This window comes from Malaclemys terrapin, chromosome 2 (assembly GCF_027887155.1).
Source record: "Malaclemys terrapin pileata isolate rMalTer1 chromosome 2, rMalTer1.hap1, whole genome shotgun sequence".
Lineage (NCBI taxonomy): Eukaryota > Metazoa > Chordata > Testudines > Emydidae > Malaclemys > Malaclemys terrapin.
The window spans coordinates 126,351,875-126,367,913 of NC_071506.1; the positions used below are offsets into that span (position 1 = coordinate 126,351,875).

Consider the following 16,039-nt stretch of genomic DNA (forward strand, 5'->3'; position numbering starts at 1 on the left):
AGGTGCTCATCTACCGGCCAGGCACCTCGTTGGGGACCCCTGCTCCATACTGATTGAAATGCAGCATTACAATATTGTAGTTGATAGGAGCAGGGTTCTTATTGTGTACCACATAGTGTTTTCATTGACCACCTATCACTACAGCCTCTAAAAACAAGACCACATTTCTTCTGTGGCTACTGTAGTGCTTAGTGATGTGGGAAAAACGAATGTTAAAATAAACTTGTTTAATGTGACTGCCACTTAGTTATGGCCTTCCATTTTGTGTCTTTGCTGCTTTATTTCCTCTCCCGTTGTGTAACAGTTTACATTTTATCAGCATCAAATCTTCCCTTGTTGTCTGCAGCACACATTGCTCTAGCTCAGGGGCAGGCAACCTATGGCACGCGTGCCAAAGACAGCACGCAAGCTGATTTTCAGTGGCACGCACACTGGCCACCCATCCGGGAGGATCTGCATTTTAATTTAATTGAAGCTTCTTAAACGTTTTTAAAACCTTATTTGCTTTACATACAACAATAGTTTAGTTATATATTATAGACTTATAGAAAGATACCTTCTAAAAATGTTAAAATGTATTACTGGCACGCGAAACCTTAAATGAGAGTGAATAAATGAAGACTCGGCGCACACTTCTGAAAGGTTGCTGACCGCTGCTCTAGCTTCTCTAAAGCCTGGTCTATGCTAGAAAGTTTTACCAATATAGCTACTTCAGTTAAGTGTGTGTGTGGGGTGGGGAAATAAAATCACATCCCTAATGAACATAGCTATGGCAGCAAAAGCCCTAGTGTAGATGCAGTTGTACCTGCAGAAAAGTCCATTTGTCGGTATAGCTTATTCTGTTTGGGGAACTGGTTGAAACTATACACACACAGAAACTGTTGCTGGTATAAGCTGTCTCCATTAGGAGAATTTACCATTATAGCTCCTCTGGTATATCTATAGTGGCAAGCCCTTTTAAGTGTAATCCAGGCCTAAGTCACTTTGCAGCAAGGTGCATTAATTTAAATCAAAGTGATCACTGATATTAATCATGATTTAAATTAGCAATCACAAAACTTTGATTTAAATTTTAAGTGTTTTGCATTTGTACTTAGTTATCTTTAGTTGATAATCTTTAGAACATTAATTCCCAACTAAATATAGCCCTTTCACTAAATTTAGTGTTTTTTTTGGTAACAGGGTATGCACTATGTCTCTATGCATTTATTGAAGCAGTTATGACTTAACTTACATTTATTCATATTCTTATTTTAATTATTAGAGTATGTTAGAAAATAGAGAATGATGCATTTCTCATTTGCTATGTGGTTGTTTTTTTACCTGTGATTTGTATCTTTCTCTATTTGGATTGAAATTTAAATTAAAATTGTGCAAAACCAGCATTTTTAAATGGTTAAATAAAACTACCTCGTGCTGGATATGTAAGGAAAAATTGTATCAAAATGTTTTATGTTTAAAACAGATTTTTTTTTTAAATGAAGGAAGTATCTGTAGTTAATTACTTAATTAAACTGATTGTTTCCGCTCACCATGTCCTTCAAGATTTTAGAAGAAGTAGGTATCATCCTTTCTCAACTAGTTATTATTCATTGATTACGAGGAAAATAAGTTTTCTTGCTTTTTTAACTCACAATTGGTTTCTTAAAAATGAACTAGTTAAATAAACTGAAATGAAGAAAATACTTTCTCTGCACCTACAGAAGAGGCTACTGCTGTCAAAAGTTCATTTAGCACTTCAGCAAACTTTGGTTCTAGCTGCTTAGCAAGTGACTTCCACCAGTTCAGTGGTTTGACTTTCTTTTAAAACTCGAAAGCAAACATGTACTGCTTGATTTTTTTTAATGTAATTTAAATGTTTTTAGATTATAGTAAAGGTAGGCCTTAAAATAAATTGTCACAATTTCAGATTTAATTGCAAATTGATTTATCTTTTAAAAAACAAACCTATATTTAATTTTATTGAGAAAACCAGTTTAAACAAAAAAAAAAATTTTTTTTTTCTTTAGTTGATTTATATCCCCAGTGCTTTGCTGTTCAGGTCAGTCCTATTACGTGCTTGCTACTACTTCAGTTTTGATACTTTCTGTACGTTTGTTTAGTGTCGAATTTTCACTAAAGAAACATCTAACAGACATGAAAATTATGGGGAGGTTATTGGATTTTGGAATTTAGTCATTCAGAATCTTTGAAAAGTGGAAACTCCCAAAGATAGACACGTGGCTAGCAGAAAAGGCTTCTGCCAGAGGTCTGACAAATGCATCGCTCCTATGAAAGAAGCAGTTTTTCAGATCGCCATTCATGAATCACTGGTAACACTGATTTGTACTAGCTCTAATAGCTCTCTAGAGAACAGCTGCTACAGTCAGACAGCAGTTGAGTTGGGGAAGAGTAAAAGTGTAGTCCAAATGTGATTTCCAAAATCTGATATCTTGTGACTCTCAACTGAAATAAATCACATGCTCAGATTTCCATTGGTGTCTAGAATTACCTCTCTCAAATGATTTATGAAGTATCTTGCCCAGAAATAGTCATTGTATCTCAGACCAGGCAAAAATTGAGGCCATTTACCCAGTAGAGTAGTTGGGATGCTGAAATCATCCTTTACTTTCACCAGTCTGTCTTTGCTGCCGAGGTGTTGGGTCCATAACTGGTGGTGATAGTCAGCACCTCCTTCAGGGATGACACGGTACAATTCTCCCTTAAGCATACATTTGTGAGTCCCGTGCTCAGAAATGTTTTTCTTTAAAAATACTGTAAATACTTGACTACTCATTATTTAACGTTGAATATAAACAAACTCCTTTATAAAAGCATATGGGGGGTATTGTGGGTCACATTTACAGGTAATGAATCTAATACGGAAGGTGTACTAGAGAGCTTTATGAAAACAGGGCTCAAATGGAGTAAAATGCCAAGCAGGAGGGTGATACACTTAATGACAGAACGGGTATTTGTCAGAGTAGAAGATCTTTCCTTTTGATTTTCTGTGAATATGCTTTAGGTACAGTGGGAGCTCTCACTGACTACATGCTGGACACCCTCTTCTGTTCTCCCATTTGCATTCACTTTTCTGTTTGGTGATAGGGGTATTGGGAAAGAATGATGATGGTGCAGTCCAGCTTCAATCTTGTTCTAACATATTAATCAATTGTCAGTTACCATGTGTTAAAACATGACTGAAAGTTAAAGTCTAGGCAAACCCTGTTAAAGGAATAGGGGGTAGTGATTCTGCCCCCTTTTCAGCAATTGATAAATGAGGGAGGGAGATGCTGGATATCCCCCAAAAAGTCAGGGTGGAGTGGGGTGGTGTATTACCTAGGGTGGATAGTGAAAGAGGTAGCTATTTAGTTTACTAGGTTTCTCACCAGGATGCCACTTGTGCATCTGATGGGGGCTTGTGCAGAGAACCATCTTTGGTATTGGCTTTTGCTCGTATATGTGTCCTAATACATTTTTTAAGCCTCAAAAACAGTTAACCACATATCCATAACCACAATATCTGCTTTTACACTTACCTGGTGTTGGCTGTGTTCTCTTTATTTTGTTTACTTTAATTCCTAGTAATGATTTTAAGTCATTGAGCTGTTTTTAAAACAATGGGATGAAAAATTCTGACAAACTTTAAAAGATAACAGCAACTTTTTTAAAAATTATGGAATAATTTGCTCCTGGCTCACCTCAGCAATTGTTCTTTGGTGAAAATCAGGTTTTATATCAGAAATGCAGCCTGCTCCACGACTAGGTTGCAGATGCTGCTGTAATAGTATAAGTAAAACTTGTCTTTCATCTTTAATGATGCATCAATTTTTTTCCATATTTGACAGGTTATAAAGAACTTTTATAAGTTCACATTTGAGACGTACATAATTTATGATCTAATCTTCATATAAGGAATCTGCGGTCATGTCCAGCTGTTCTGTACCTGCTAGACCCACAGGTATATATATATATGTGTGTGTGTGTGTGTGTATATATATATATATATATATATATATAGCAGAAGGCCAGCTATTAAAAATAAAGAAGTTCATTAGAGAGTGTAAATTGTCTCAGCTCTGTGTAATCCATCCACAAGGTTGAGTTGTGAATTAATTCAGATACTTTGTTGATATCCTTGCATAATAGCCAGTATAGTGACAGAAAGTGAGCTTTGTGAAGCAGTTCTGCGCTTGATTAGTTTTGTCTTTTTGTGAGTGAAGTCAGAAACTGCTTGCTGCAAGAATAGATTTCTTGTCACACAAAGGTCAGAAGAACTCAAGTTTGCTCTTCAGCAAGAGCGTGGGGGAAGAGAAACCCAACAGTAATAAGAAAGAGGCTAAACAGTTAGCACTGCTGTGTAGTTCAAAGGAAAGGTAAGTGGTGTGAGTATTTGAAGGGAATGGATGATTTTAAAGATTTTTACCTCTTAGTTTGCATTATTATTATTATCTTGGATCAGCGGTGCTTTCAATGTAATATAATTTATCAAGTGGAGGATTGGAGATATTTCTAGTGGTAGCTGTTCAAGAGAAGCTTGGCAACAAATGAGCCATTCAGCTGTTGGTTAGTTGGTCCTTTCTGGAACAGAAGCTACCACAGTAACATGATGGATGTTTAAGATTTGCCATTATAAATCCATATTTCTCAGGCACAAACTCTAGAATAGAAGCCACCTATGTTTCTTTAATGTGAAGCCACTAGCAGAATATATTATTTAAAATGGTATTTAATAATATTTAGGTAGTGACACCAAACAAAAGGGTTGAGACATCCAACATTAAAACTAACACTCCACTCACAATGTTCAGTTTCTGGCTTTTTTTCTGTTTAAACAAAATTAAAGTTGAGACAGAAAGTTATTTATGTTAGACCATAGTCCCGTTTTTCTGTTAAGTGCATTATCAGAGAGAGACTCAGCAAGATCCTGGAGTGTCACCTGGAACTGGGATACCACTGACCCAGCAGCCTGTGCTCCCTGTCACACTGTGCTGTTTTGACAAGCTGCAAAGCCCTCCAAGCTTGCACTTTCACCAGCATTCACACAAGTAGGAACACACCCAGCTGCAGTCACATGCAGGCTCTCTAACCACCAGCCTAGGACCCCAGAGCACTACTGTACTGCCCTGGTCAAATCTGGCCAGTATATGGGTTTAACACTCAGTCCACCTCTCCCTCAATGTAAAGAGGAGCATGCACACTTGTGGTAACCAAGCTGAGATTTTCCCCAGACACCTTAGTCCAACACACACTGGTTTGGATTAAAATATAAAATAAGTTTATTAACTACAAACGGATAGATTTTAAGTGATTATAAATTATAACCAACAGATCAAAGCGGATTACCTAGTAAATAAACAAAACCGCAAACTGAGTTTAACATGCCAGATAGATAGGATATGAATTGGCAAATTCTCACCCTGAGTGATAAACAGGCTGGCAAATTCTTAAGGCACAAACTGCCTTGGCTTCGCAGCTTGGGTTTCCCAGGTTTTCATACACAGGCTAGAAATCCCTTTTAGTCTACGACCATCACTTCCCCCCCGTTCAGTCTTGTTCAGTCTTTATTCCTCAGGTGTTTCCAGGTATGTTGTTGTGGGGAGAATGAGGTCCCCTCATGATGTCATTTTCCCCCTTTTATATCTTCTTTCCAGCAAGTGGGGAGCTCTTTTGCTGTGACCTGGGTCAAACAGTTCCCACTGTGTAGTGCTATCTCGGAGAGGTTTCTGTTGTATATAGTTCCTGGGGTAATCCTTGTGCGCATTTCCTCATAACCATTAAGATTGTTTGGCCTTTTTATTGTTGTACCTGAAAGGCTGCTTGTGGGTGTTTTCAACCTCACATGTTTCAGTAACACATACATAGCCAAACTTAACTTCATATACGATGATAGCACATACAATCCAACAACACATTAATGTCTAACAGATCAAGACTTTTAGAATGATACCTCACAAAGCATACTTTGTACAAAGCATATCCTAATTACATGACCGTGGTGAATATTGGGGTACCAGGGTGTCAGTCACATCCACATACTGTAGACAGATGTCCTTTTTGTATTTTCCAAAGCTCTGGAAGACTACCTGAGGGGAAGAATGGAGAAAATAAGAGGGGAAAATCTTGTATAGTTCTAAATTGGCTTTGAGTTAATATTGGACTCCATGGGCTTTCATTTGCTGATTCATCAATGATTTATGGTATAGAGAGTAAACTTATGAAGTTTGCACACAATACCAAGCTGGGGCGCAGGGGCTAGGTTGCAAGTTCTTTGGAGGATAGGGTTTTAAACTCAAAATGATCTGGACTAACAGGAGAAATGGTCTGAAATAAATAGGATGAAATTCAATAAGGACAAATGCAAAGTACTCTACTTAAGAAGGAACAATCACTTGCACACATACAAAATGGGGAATGACTGCCTAGGAGGGAGTACTGCAGAAAGGGATTTGGGGTCATAATGGATCACTAGCTAAATATGAGTCAACAGTGTAACACTGTTTCAAAAAAGCAAACATCATTCTGGGATATATTAGCAGGAGTGCTGTAAGCAAGACACAAGAAGTAATTCTTCCACTCTACTCTGCGCTGATTAGGTCTCAGCTGGAATATTGTGTGAAGTTCTGGGTGCCACGTTTTGGGAAAGATATGGACAAATTGGAGAAAGTCCAGAGAAGAGCAACAAAAATGATTAAATGTTTAGAAAACATAACCTAGGAGGGAAGATTTAAAAAATTGGGTTTGTTTAGTCTGGAGAAGAGAAGACAGAAGGGGAACATAACAGTTTTTAAGTACACAAAAGGTTGTTACAGGGAGGCGGGAGAAAAAAAATTCTCTTTAACCTTGAGGAATCAGTGAGCTGGGGGTTAGATTGGACCTTAGGAAAAACTTTCTAGCTGTCAGGATAGTTAAGCACTGGAATAAATTGCCTAGAGAGGTTGTGAAATCTCCATCATTGGAGATTTTTAAAGCAGGTTAGACAAAGGCCTGTCAGGGATGGTCTAGATCAGGGGTCAGCAAACTTTCAGAAGTGGTGTGCCGAGTCTTCATTTATTCACTCTAATTTAAAGTTTTGCGTGCCAGTAATACATTTTAACATTTTTAGAAGGTCTCTTTCTATAAGTCTATAATATATAACTAAACTATTGTTGTATGCAAAGTAAATAATGTTTTTAAAATGTTTAAGAAGCTTCATTTAAAATTAAATTAAAATGCAGAGCCCCCCGGACCAGTGGCCAGGACCGGGCAGTGTGAGTGCACACTTCTCGTGTGCCGCCTTCTGCACACGTGCCATAGGTTGCCTACCCCTGGTCTAGATAATACTTTTTTTCCTTCCTTCAGTGCAGGAGACTGGACTAGAAGATCTCTCAAGATCCCTTCCAGTCCTGCAATTCTATGAGTATTCACCACCATGGTGTATGTCACCTAGGGCCCTTGTCAGAACAGTTCCTATCATGAAAGGAGCATTCAATTGTTGGAACAGAAATGGAGTCAGTAAATTGTTGGGTTCTTTCTCTGATACAATATTAGCAGATTCTGGGACAAGTACATTGCTAGAATTTAATTCCACTTCTGGAGTACAGTGATTCTGAATTATAGATTGGCTTATGTTAAATTTCTGATATAAAATACCTTTTGTTCTTTCTGACAAAACAACGTGAAAGTAAGGAAGGTGTCTCTGCTTAGTAAGATTTTTGGCTCTGTATTGTAAACTCTGGGTTCTCTCCACTTCTAATCTTTTCAGACCCAATGGCTGTCCCACCGTCCTACTGTGACCTGGGGAAATCCGCCAGGGATGTATTCAACAAAGGATATGGTAAGCTGCGTGATCATATGTTGATGCTAATAAACTTACATTTCTTAGGTGCCTTAACAAAAGTAATAATGCTATTTACATATGTATTCACAGAAATAATATTTTTTGGTAATAATGTGACCAAATAAGTACAAGAGAAGGAGGAAAAAATATTTAGTGCTACTTACTCAATATATTAACCCACCATAAATGTGTATCAAACAAACTAGAAAGGAAACTGTTTTGAGTCTTGGTCAGAGAGATGCCACAAAATGTAATTTGAATAGTGAGAAGTGTTCCAGTGTCCTCCGCCTTTTATAGAGGATGCAGTGCTTCTCACCTTCTTTATTATATACAGGAATATGTATAATTATGTCCAACCCCTCGATGTAAGTTGCCATAGCAGACCATTGGCAACAGACGATCCCCTCAGGTAGAATGCTCCTATGTTGTTTGAGACAAATGATGTGTAATGTTGGACACAGTACAAATAATTTAGAGCACTTTAAACTGGAAAATGTTATTTTAAAAGAAAACCAGAAAGTCTCTATAGGGGAGGAACTCTCTGCTTGAACTGTTCTCTTGTTTGCAATTCTTGATAATTTACATAAACAACGGCTTAATGCGGTATTTACGTTGTTTGTGGCATAAAACTAGCACTATATAGCTGATAAAGAAGTGGCTTTTTTCTATATATGTATATTTATGATTTTCCTGGATCTTCATACTGGATTTCTTCCTAGTTGATGATCATTTCTCCATCTGCTGTAAGAATTTTTAAAGGAAATTTGCTAATATCTGTCTCTGTATTGGGGGAAGTGGTAAAAGTGGTGATCTTCCAATTAATAGTTGACCTTTGGTTTGATTTTTTTTTTCTTTTGCATCTGGGAATTTTAGATTTATATATGTCGTATAAATTCATTTGAATAACTGCTTTGAGAGATACAAAGATACAGTCCATCTTGTGGGGATAGCTCTCTGTATTTTCATTGCCCGTGACTGATTTAAATTATGATCAGTTATGGGAATCCTGAGACTGACAGTACAGTGACGTGTCATGAATTCTGAAATCATCTATTTTGTGAAATTTTGTTGTTAAACTGTGTGTGAGTGGGTGCGTTTCCCAAACTGCTCTAAACAAAGTTCACACACTGTAAAGTCAAAAACTCACCATTTCTCAGACTGGTCTTTGTTAACAAAGACCAAACTATATTTTGAACAATTTCAGCTCAAGCTTTCTTTCTAGTGTTAGCTGCTTCTAGATTTTCAGCCTAAAGAGAGCGCAAATGTTGTTCTGGGATGTGTAAACAAAGGAATATCCTGCAGGAATAAGGAAATGATATTATCTATGTATGTGGTATTGGTGAGACTATGACAAAAAAGATGTTGACAAATTGGACAGCTTTCAGAAAAGAGCTACACAAATTATTTGAGAGCTGGAAGACCTGCCTTGCAATGAGAGACTTAAACATGTCCGTTTATTTAGCTTCTAAAAGAGAAGGTTAAAAGGTGGTTTGATCCCAGTCTACAAGTATCTAAATGGAGAAAAGATATCTGATGACAAATGTCTAATGAGATCCGTTGAAGCTAGACAAGTTCCGATTTAAAATAAGGCACAAATATCTAACAGTAAATATGATTAACCATTGGAACAATTTGTCCAGGGGTAATCACTTTAAGTCTCTTAAGTAAAGATTGGATGTTTTACTAAAAATATCCCCTAGCTCAAGTAGATGTAATTCTTGCCTCAAGTATGTAACTAGATGAAATTCTCTGGCCTGTGTTATGCAGCAGTTCAGACAGATGATCATAATGTTCCCTTCTGGTCTTAAAATGTATTTATCCAATTCAGGAGTGCTCAGCCCACACCCTAGTTGTACTCTGAAATAGACACTTCTGCCTCCCTTACATCCCAATGGATAATGAGCCACCTACCTTGGTGAGTCATCAGAAACCACTTAATACTTTCCCAGGAAGATCAGCATCTAGTAACAGGGTGGGCTGTTTTGAGCAAACACTCCCAACCTGTTTGATTCCGGAGTAAGTGTCTATTATATTCTTGTTATAGAAACTTGTGAATTTTGCTGTTTCAGGATTTGGAATGGTCAAGTTAGAGCTGAAGACCAAGTCTTCCAGTGGAGTGGTGAGTACTGAAGACTTTCAATGACATCAGTGTAGCAAAGATGAGAGTAAACCTCTTTAGTAACAAAAGTAATTCACTGGTATTTACTACTTTTCTGTTTTCATCTCATTTTAATGCCTGGAGGTGAGTGGTGTGCTACTAGAATGATGTAAAGAATTGGTGTCCCGGTATTTTCTCTGTGATCTACACAGACTTTCACATAGAATACTGTCATTATGTTAGGATTTGCATAGGTACATTTGTTCACTCTTCCGTCTTTGTGGTGTCTTCAGAATGGGTTTGCATTGTCATGCTTCTGGTCATGTGTGTTCTCACTCACTACCTTTTTATAGCTAAATTTGTTTCTGGCTCACATCTCTGGTTATGGATGCAGGCCAGATCATCCACTACTATTAGTCTGGATTCACAATCCTGCATTAACTATTTATCCAAAGGACTCGAGACACCAAAAACCTTTAGCTAAATGAGGTTTTGGATGAAGTTGAGAGCGGGCTGGCTGGCTTTGCAAAAGCTATACTCCCAAGTTCCCACCATCAAAATATTGCCAGAGACGTTCGCTGGATTTAAAGGGAGTGTTTGAATCTTTGACACCATTGGTGATCTGGGGGACGTAATTTAGCTGGAGTTTTATTGTGCTTGGGCTTGCATTTCCAGTTCTGTTAAAAATGGGTTGAATGCTGCTTCTTTATGCTTATGCTGCTAAGCTTAATAAAGCATAACATTTCTATAGCATCTATTACATGAGGCTTTGACAGCATTTTACATGCATTACTGAATTAAATCTCACAGGATCTCTGAGAAGTACAGAATATCATAATCCCCATTTTATAGAAGGGGAAAATTATTAGTTCCCCATGATCTCACAGGAAGCCTGACAGAGCGAGGAATAGAATCCATATTTTTTACCTTTACCCTCAAGAATATCTCCCCACTAGGCATGCTTATTATTGCATGGTCTTTTGCACTCCTGGGCATGCATGTCTACAGTGCCATTTATGCTTGCTTCACTCACATTACTTTTCAACCTCTACCGTGCCCATATTTGCTTCAGCTCTCCCTTCTGGTTGTACATTCACACCTCACAAATGCACAAACATTTAAATTCATTCTTATAGCAGAAGGTAGCTTGTTATTTTGTAGTTTGTCACAGTTAAGTGGATTACCACAGTGCGATAGCAAAGATATGGGGAATACAAGTTTTTTATTGTGACTGAAATGAAATAGCTCTGAAGTATGAAATATCAGGGTTTTTTTAGGCAATTTGTTTAGCAATGCATTGTAATTTTCAAATGCTAAGAATATTATACTGAGGCTGTTGTGTTAAATAATGGCCAGAATGTATACAGAGAACGTCCAAATCTGACTAAGTTTGCTGATTGATCAAAATCCTTAATTTCTCAAATGTTTTCTCCCCTTTCCATGCAACTTTGGTTTTGGCTACTTATTCAGCTGGTAAGAATAGTGATTGTTCTTGTGTATTTCTTCCTGTTGTCAATTTCTAATAGGGTTTCCTACTTTTACATACTTTGCTCTGGACTGTGACACATTCACATTCCTAATTTATTTAGGAGGTGAAGGAAAAATGGTAACTGACATGAGGAGTTCTTGTGTGCATAGCTTACACTCCACTATAACCCAATTGTATAACACAGGTATTTAAAGTCTGTGTCAAAGAACCATAGAAACACAACAAAAATAAGAGGAAAGGAATCTAGAAATGATGTGGTATAGATACAATTGTCTCTTATTTCAGAATCCTGATTTAGCATTTCTAATATCAGTATTTTGCATTAACAATGAAAGAACAGCAGGCTTGTGTGGGATGGAAGTGAGGTGGGGACCAAAATGAGGGATGTGCCACATAATTGGGTACAAATGGAAGCCACACTCTGTCTTGATATAATGGCAAGTAGTTTTACCGTGTGTTGAGTTCTCTTTAAGTTTGAGAGGTAGAACCTTCATATACAGCTTTCATTCCCCGCACAGACTTTTCTTTCAGGTATTGTTGCTTCATACAGCACAACTGGTTCAGTGTCCTACTAAGTGTCTCATGTTTTTCTAAGATGTCTGCCACTGAAAGGTCAGTTATGAAGTTGAGCTTGAGGACTGGTTCAGACTGGTATATGAAATTAATCCAGTCTGGCATTCTGAGGCAGAGGATTTCAGAAATGCTCTCACGGGACATGATCCAATCACAACTCTGCTTTTGACAGTCTAGAGATGAATGGTAACAAATGTTGACTCTGCGCTGTCCTCTCTCAGAAGGAGATCCAGTTCTAACTGCTAGGGAAATCCTTCTGCTTTTGATCATATGACAGCAGGATTCTTTCTCTTCACTGTGTTTAGTGAAAAGGGAAGACAAGATCTTTTTCTTGTCCTTGATCTGAGAAATCTGTTCAGCCATTTAGATTGATGATCTGCATTAAGATCAAACGAGAGATTTTTTTAAAAGTCAGTTATAGATTGGTCTCTTTAAACATAATCTCACAGAAGTAACAAATCAGAGATTTGTGCACTTACATTCGGAGCCTGAAAACTCTGTTTAAAGGCTAATCAACCACAGAAGTCAGTTTCCTGATCTCGATCCTATATTTTCCTTTGATGTCTGGATGGATTTATTTTAAGACAGTTGTGTGCTGTTGCAGCATGGCATAATCCTAAAGTAAGTGCCATCTTGCATATTGTGACAGAAATGTGTTTTTGGTAGTACCCCTCTGGTACTTTAAAACTATTCCAAGTCTGAGTTTCCTGAAACTTATAGCACATTGCATTGGCCTGGAAGTGTGGAAATAGAGTATGTGCCATCTAAGAATACAAGTTCTCAGAGGCTTGGAACAAGCGTAATCTTTACAATTAGGGTTCCAAAGATGGGAACTGAAATTGTCTTTTGTCAGACACTTCTCATAACTTGCCTGATGTGCATTATAACTATAATCAGAATATACATACAGTTAACTTTTAATGTGTTCATATGTTCACACAGCATTTACTGAATTAGTTACGAGAGGTTTAGACAGTAGATGCGGACAATTGACAAGGAGAGGCATAAAATCTTAATAAGAAACTCTACTGTATGGGGAACTGGCCAGCATCTGGCTGGCTGTAGGCAGCGTAGGAAGATGTGGGTTTTGAGCTATGTTTTACAGAAGTATCTGCGAGGTAGAGAAAAGTTCAACAGCTGGTGTGGCAGCATCAAAGAATGGACCTCACAAAGGAGGGTAAAGAATAGAGAACATAGGAGGAGGTCAGAATTGGAAGAGCAGATGAAGCCAGTAGAGTATAAAGAGAAAAGAGATTGGAGAAATAGAAGAGAGAGTCTTGGCAGGGCAGTGCTTGAGGGTGAGGAGTGCGATTTTGCTAGTAGATAGAGGGCCTGTGGAGCCCTTTAAGAGTTGTGATGATGTGATTATGTTCATGTGTAAAGGTTAAAAGGTGGATACGGTGTTCTGAATAGATGGGAGTCTGGGTGCAGGATGTGTGAGGACTGAATCTATGTAAAGGAAAAAAGAGGGGGTGGAGCTGGTGGGTATCAGATACTACTGCAATTTTAGAATGGAAGAATATGGCAAACTTTGTAGGTGAAAAAGAAGAGGGATACAAGGTTGTGAAGAAGTGAGCTAATGTAACTGAAAAGTGACCAAGGATTTTTGATGTCTTTAAAGAATACAGAATAATAAAATGATGATTTTTTCCAGACCAGAAGGTGGCTTGAGGGAAGTCTTTTTGGGATTTATCCAGATATTACAATGGAGGAAGTGTCTTTTGCACTAGAATTTCTCCAGTTGATGACCTTTTGTCTTAAGGATTTGGAGTTCAATAGTGCACTAGGGGACTGGGTCAGGAAGTAGGCAACTGAGATACAGAAATAATTATGTTCAATGGTAAGAAGTAGAATAAAAAGGTTTTGGAAAAAGGGGTCATAAGAACAGCCATAATGGATCAGACCAATGATCCATCTAGCCCAATATTCTGTCTTCTGACAGTGGCCAGTGCCAGCTACTGCAGAGGAAAGGAACAGAACAGGGCGATCATCGAGTGATCCACCTCTGTTGTCTAGTGCCAGCATCAGGCAGTCAGAGACTTAAGGACACCCAGAGCATGTGGTTGCATTGCAGGCCAGCTTGGCTAATAGCCGTTGATGGACCTATCCTCCGGGAACTTATCTAATTCATTTTTGAACCCAGTTATACTTTTGGCCTTCACAGCATGACCCTGGCAATGAATTTTAAAAGTTGACTGTGCGTTGTGCGAAGAAGTATTTCCTTTTGGTGGTTTTGTGACACCTGGCTCTTATGTCATGTGAAGAGGTAAATAACACTTCCTTATTCACTTTCTCCATACCATTCATGATTTGATAAATCTCTATCACATCCCTTGTTAATTGTCTTTTTCCCAAGCTAAATAGTCCTGGTCGTCTTAACCTCTCTTCATATGGAAGCTGTCCATACCGGTAATCACTTTTGTTGCCCTCTGTACTTTTTCCAATTCTAATATATCCTTTTTGAGATGGAGTTACCAGCACTGCATGCAGTGTTGGCATATCATGGCTTTATATAGTGGCATTATAATATTTACTATCTCATTATCTATCCCTTTCCCTATGGTTCCTAACATTGTTAGCTTTTTTTGGACTGCCTCTGCACATTGAGCAGATGTTTTCAGAGGACTAGCCACATTGACTCTAAGATCTCTTTTTTTGAGTGGTAATAGCTAATTGAGACCCCTCCATCTTTTTGCATGGATAGTTGGGATTGTTTTCTAATGTGCATTACATTGCACTTACCAACATTGAATTTCATCTGCATTTTGTTTGCCCAGTCGCGCAGTTTTTGTGAGATCCCTTTGTAACTCTTTGCAGTCAGCTTTGAACTTAACTATCTTGAGTAATTTTGTATTGTCTGCAAAGTCTGCTACCTAATTATTGACCCCTTTTTCCAGATCATTTATGCATGTGTTGAACAACACTGGTCCCAGTACAGATCCTTGGGGGACCCCGTTATTTACCTCTCTCCTTTTAAAAACTGACCATTTATTCCTATCCTGTTTCCTGTCTTATAACCAGTTACTGATCCATGAGAGGACCTTCCCTCTTACCCCATGACTACTTACTTTGCTTAAGAGCCTTTGGTTAGGGGTCTTGTCAAAGGCTTCTTGAAAGTCCAAGTATACTATATCTACTAAATCATTCTTGTTCACATGTTTGTTGACCATATCAAAAGTCTGATTGGTGAAAGCGTGATTTCCCTTTACAGAAGCCATGTTGACTCTTCCCCGACAAATCGTGTTCATATATGTGTTTGACAATTCTTTTCTTTACTACAGTGTAAACCAATTTTCCTGGTGCTAAAGTTAGGCTTACCTGCCTGTAATTGCCAGGATTACCTCTGGAGCCCTTTTTATCTATAATCCAGTCATCTGGGTCCAGGTATTATGATGATAAGCATGAGGGTGTAAAATGATTAAACAAATGGTTTAAAGCAGCAGTTCTCAGCTAGCATCTTAATGCTACTATATAAATAGTATATACACACCTTGACTACTGCATGCAGTTCTTGTTGTCCGATCTCAAAAAATATATATATTAGAATTGGAAAATGTTTAGAGAACAACAAAAATGATAGTGGTATGGAACAGCTTCCATTGGAGAGATTAAAAAGCCTCGGACTGTTCAGGTTAGAAAAGAAACTAAGGGGAAGTGGGGGTTGATAAAATCATGAGCGGTGGAGAAAGTGAATAGGGACAAGAACAAGGGGTCATCCTATGAAATTAACAGGCAGCAAAGGAAGTACTTCTTGACACAATGCACAGTCAACCTGTGGAACTTGTTACCAGGGGATGTTGTAAAGGTCAAAAGTGTAACTGGGTTCAATAAAAAATTAGACTAGTTCATGGAGAATGGGACCATCAATGACTATTAAACAAGGTGGTCAGGGACACAACCCCACGTTGTGAGTATCCCTAAATGTCTGACTGCTAGATGCTGGGACTGGACGATGGGATGGATCACTCGATAATTCCCCTGTTCGGTTCATTCCCTCTGTAGCATCTGGCAGTGGTCATTTTTGGAAAACAAAATACTGGGCTAGATGGATATAGTATGCCCATTCTTATGGTCTTATCAA

At 38.2% G+C, this 16,039-nt stretch overlaps 1 protein-coding gene across 1 annotated transcript in view; it reads left to right on the forward strand.

The window, feature by feature from the left end:
• The window catches only part of VDAC3 (voltage dependent anion channel 3), a 41,761-nt gene that overhangs the window by 6,046 nt on the left and 19,676 nt on the right, over positions 1 to 16,039 (forward strand). Inside the window, exons 2-4 of the mRNA XM_054020928.1 lie at positions 3,828 to 3,940; positions 7,724 to 7,795; positions 9,868 to 9,917. Coding sequence (XP_053876903.1) covers positions 3,907 to 3,940; positions 7,724 to 7,795; positions 9,868 to 9,917 — 156 coding nt within the window. The 5' untranslated portion in view covers positions 3,828 to 3,906. The remainder of the gene's footprint in view (positions 1 to 3,827; positions 3,941 to 7,723; positions 7,796 to 9,867; positions 9,918 to 16,039) is intronic.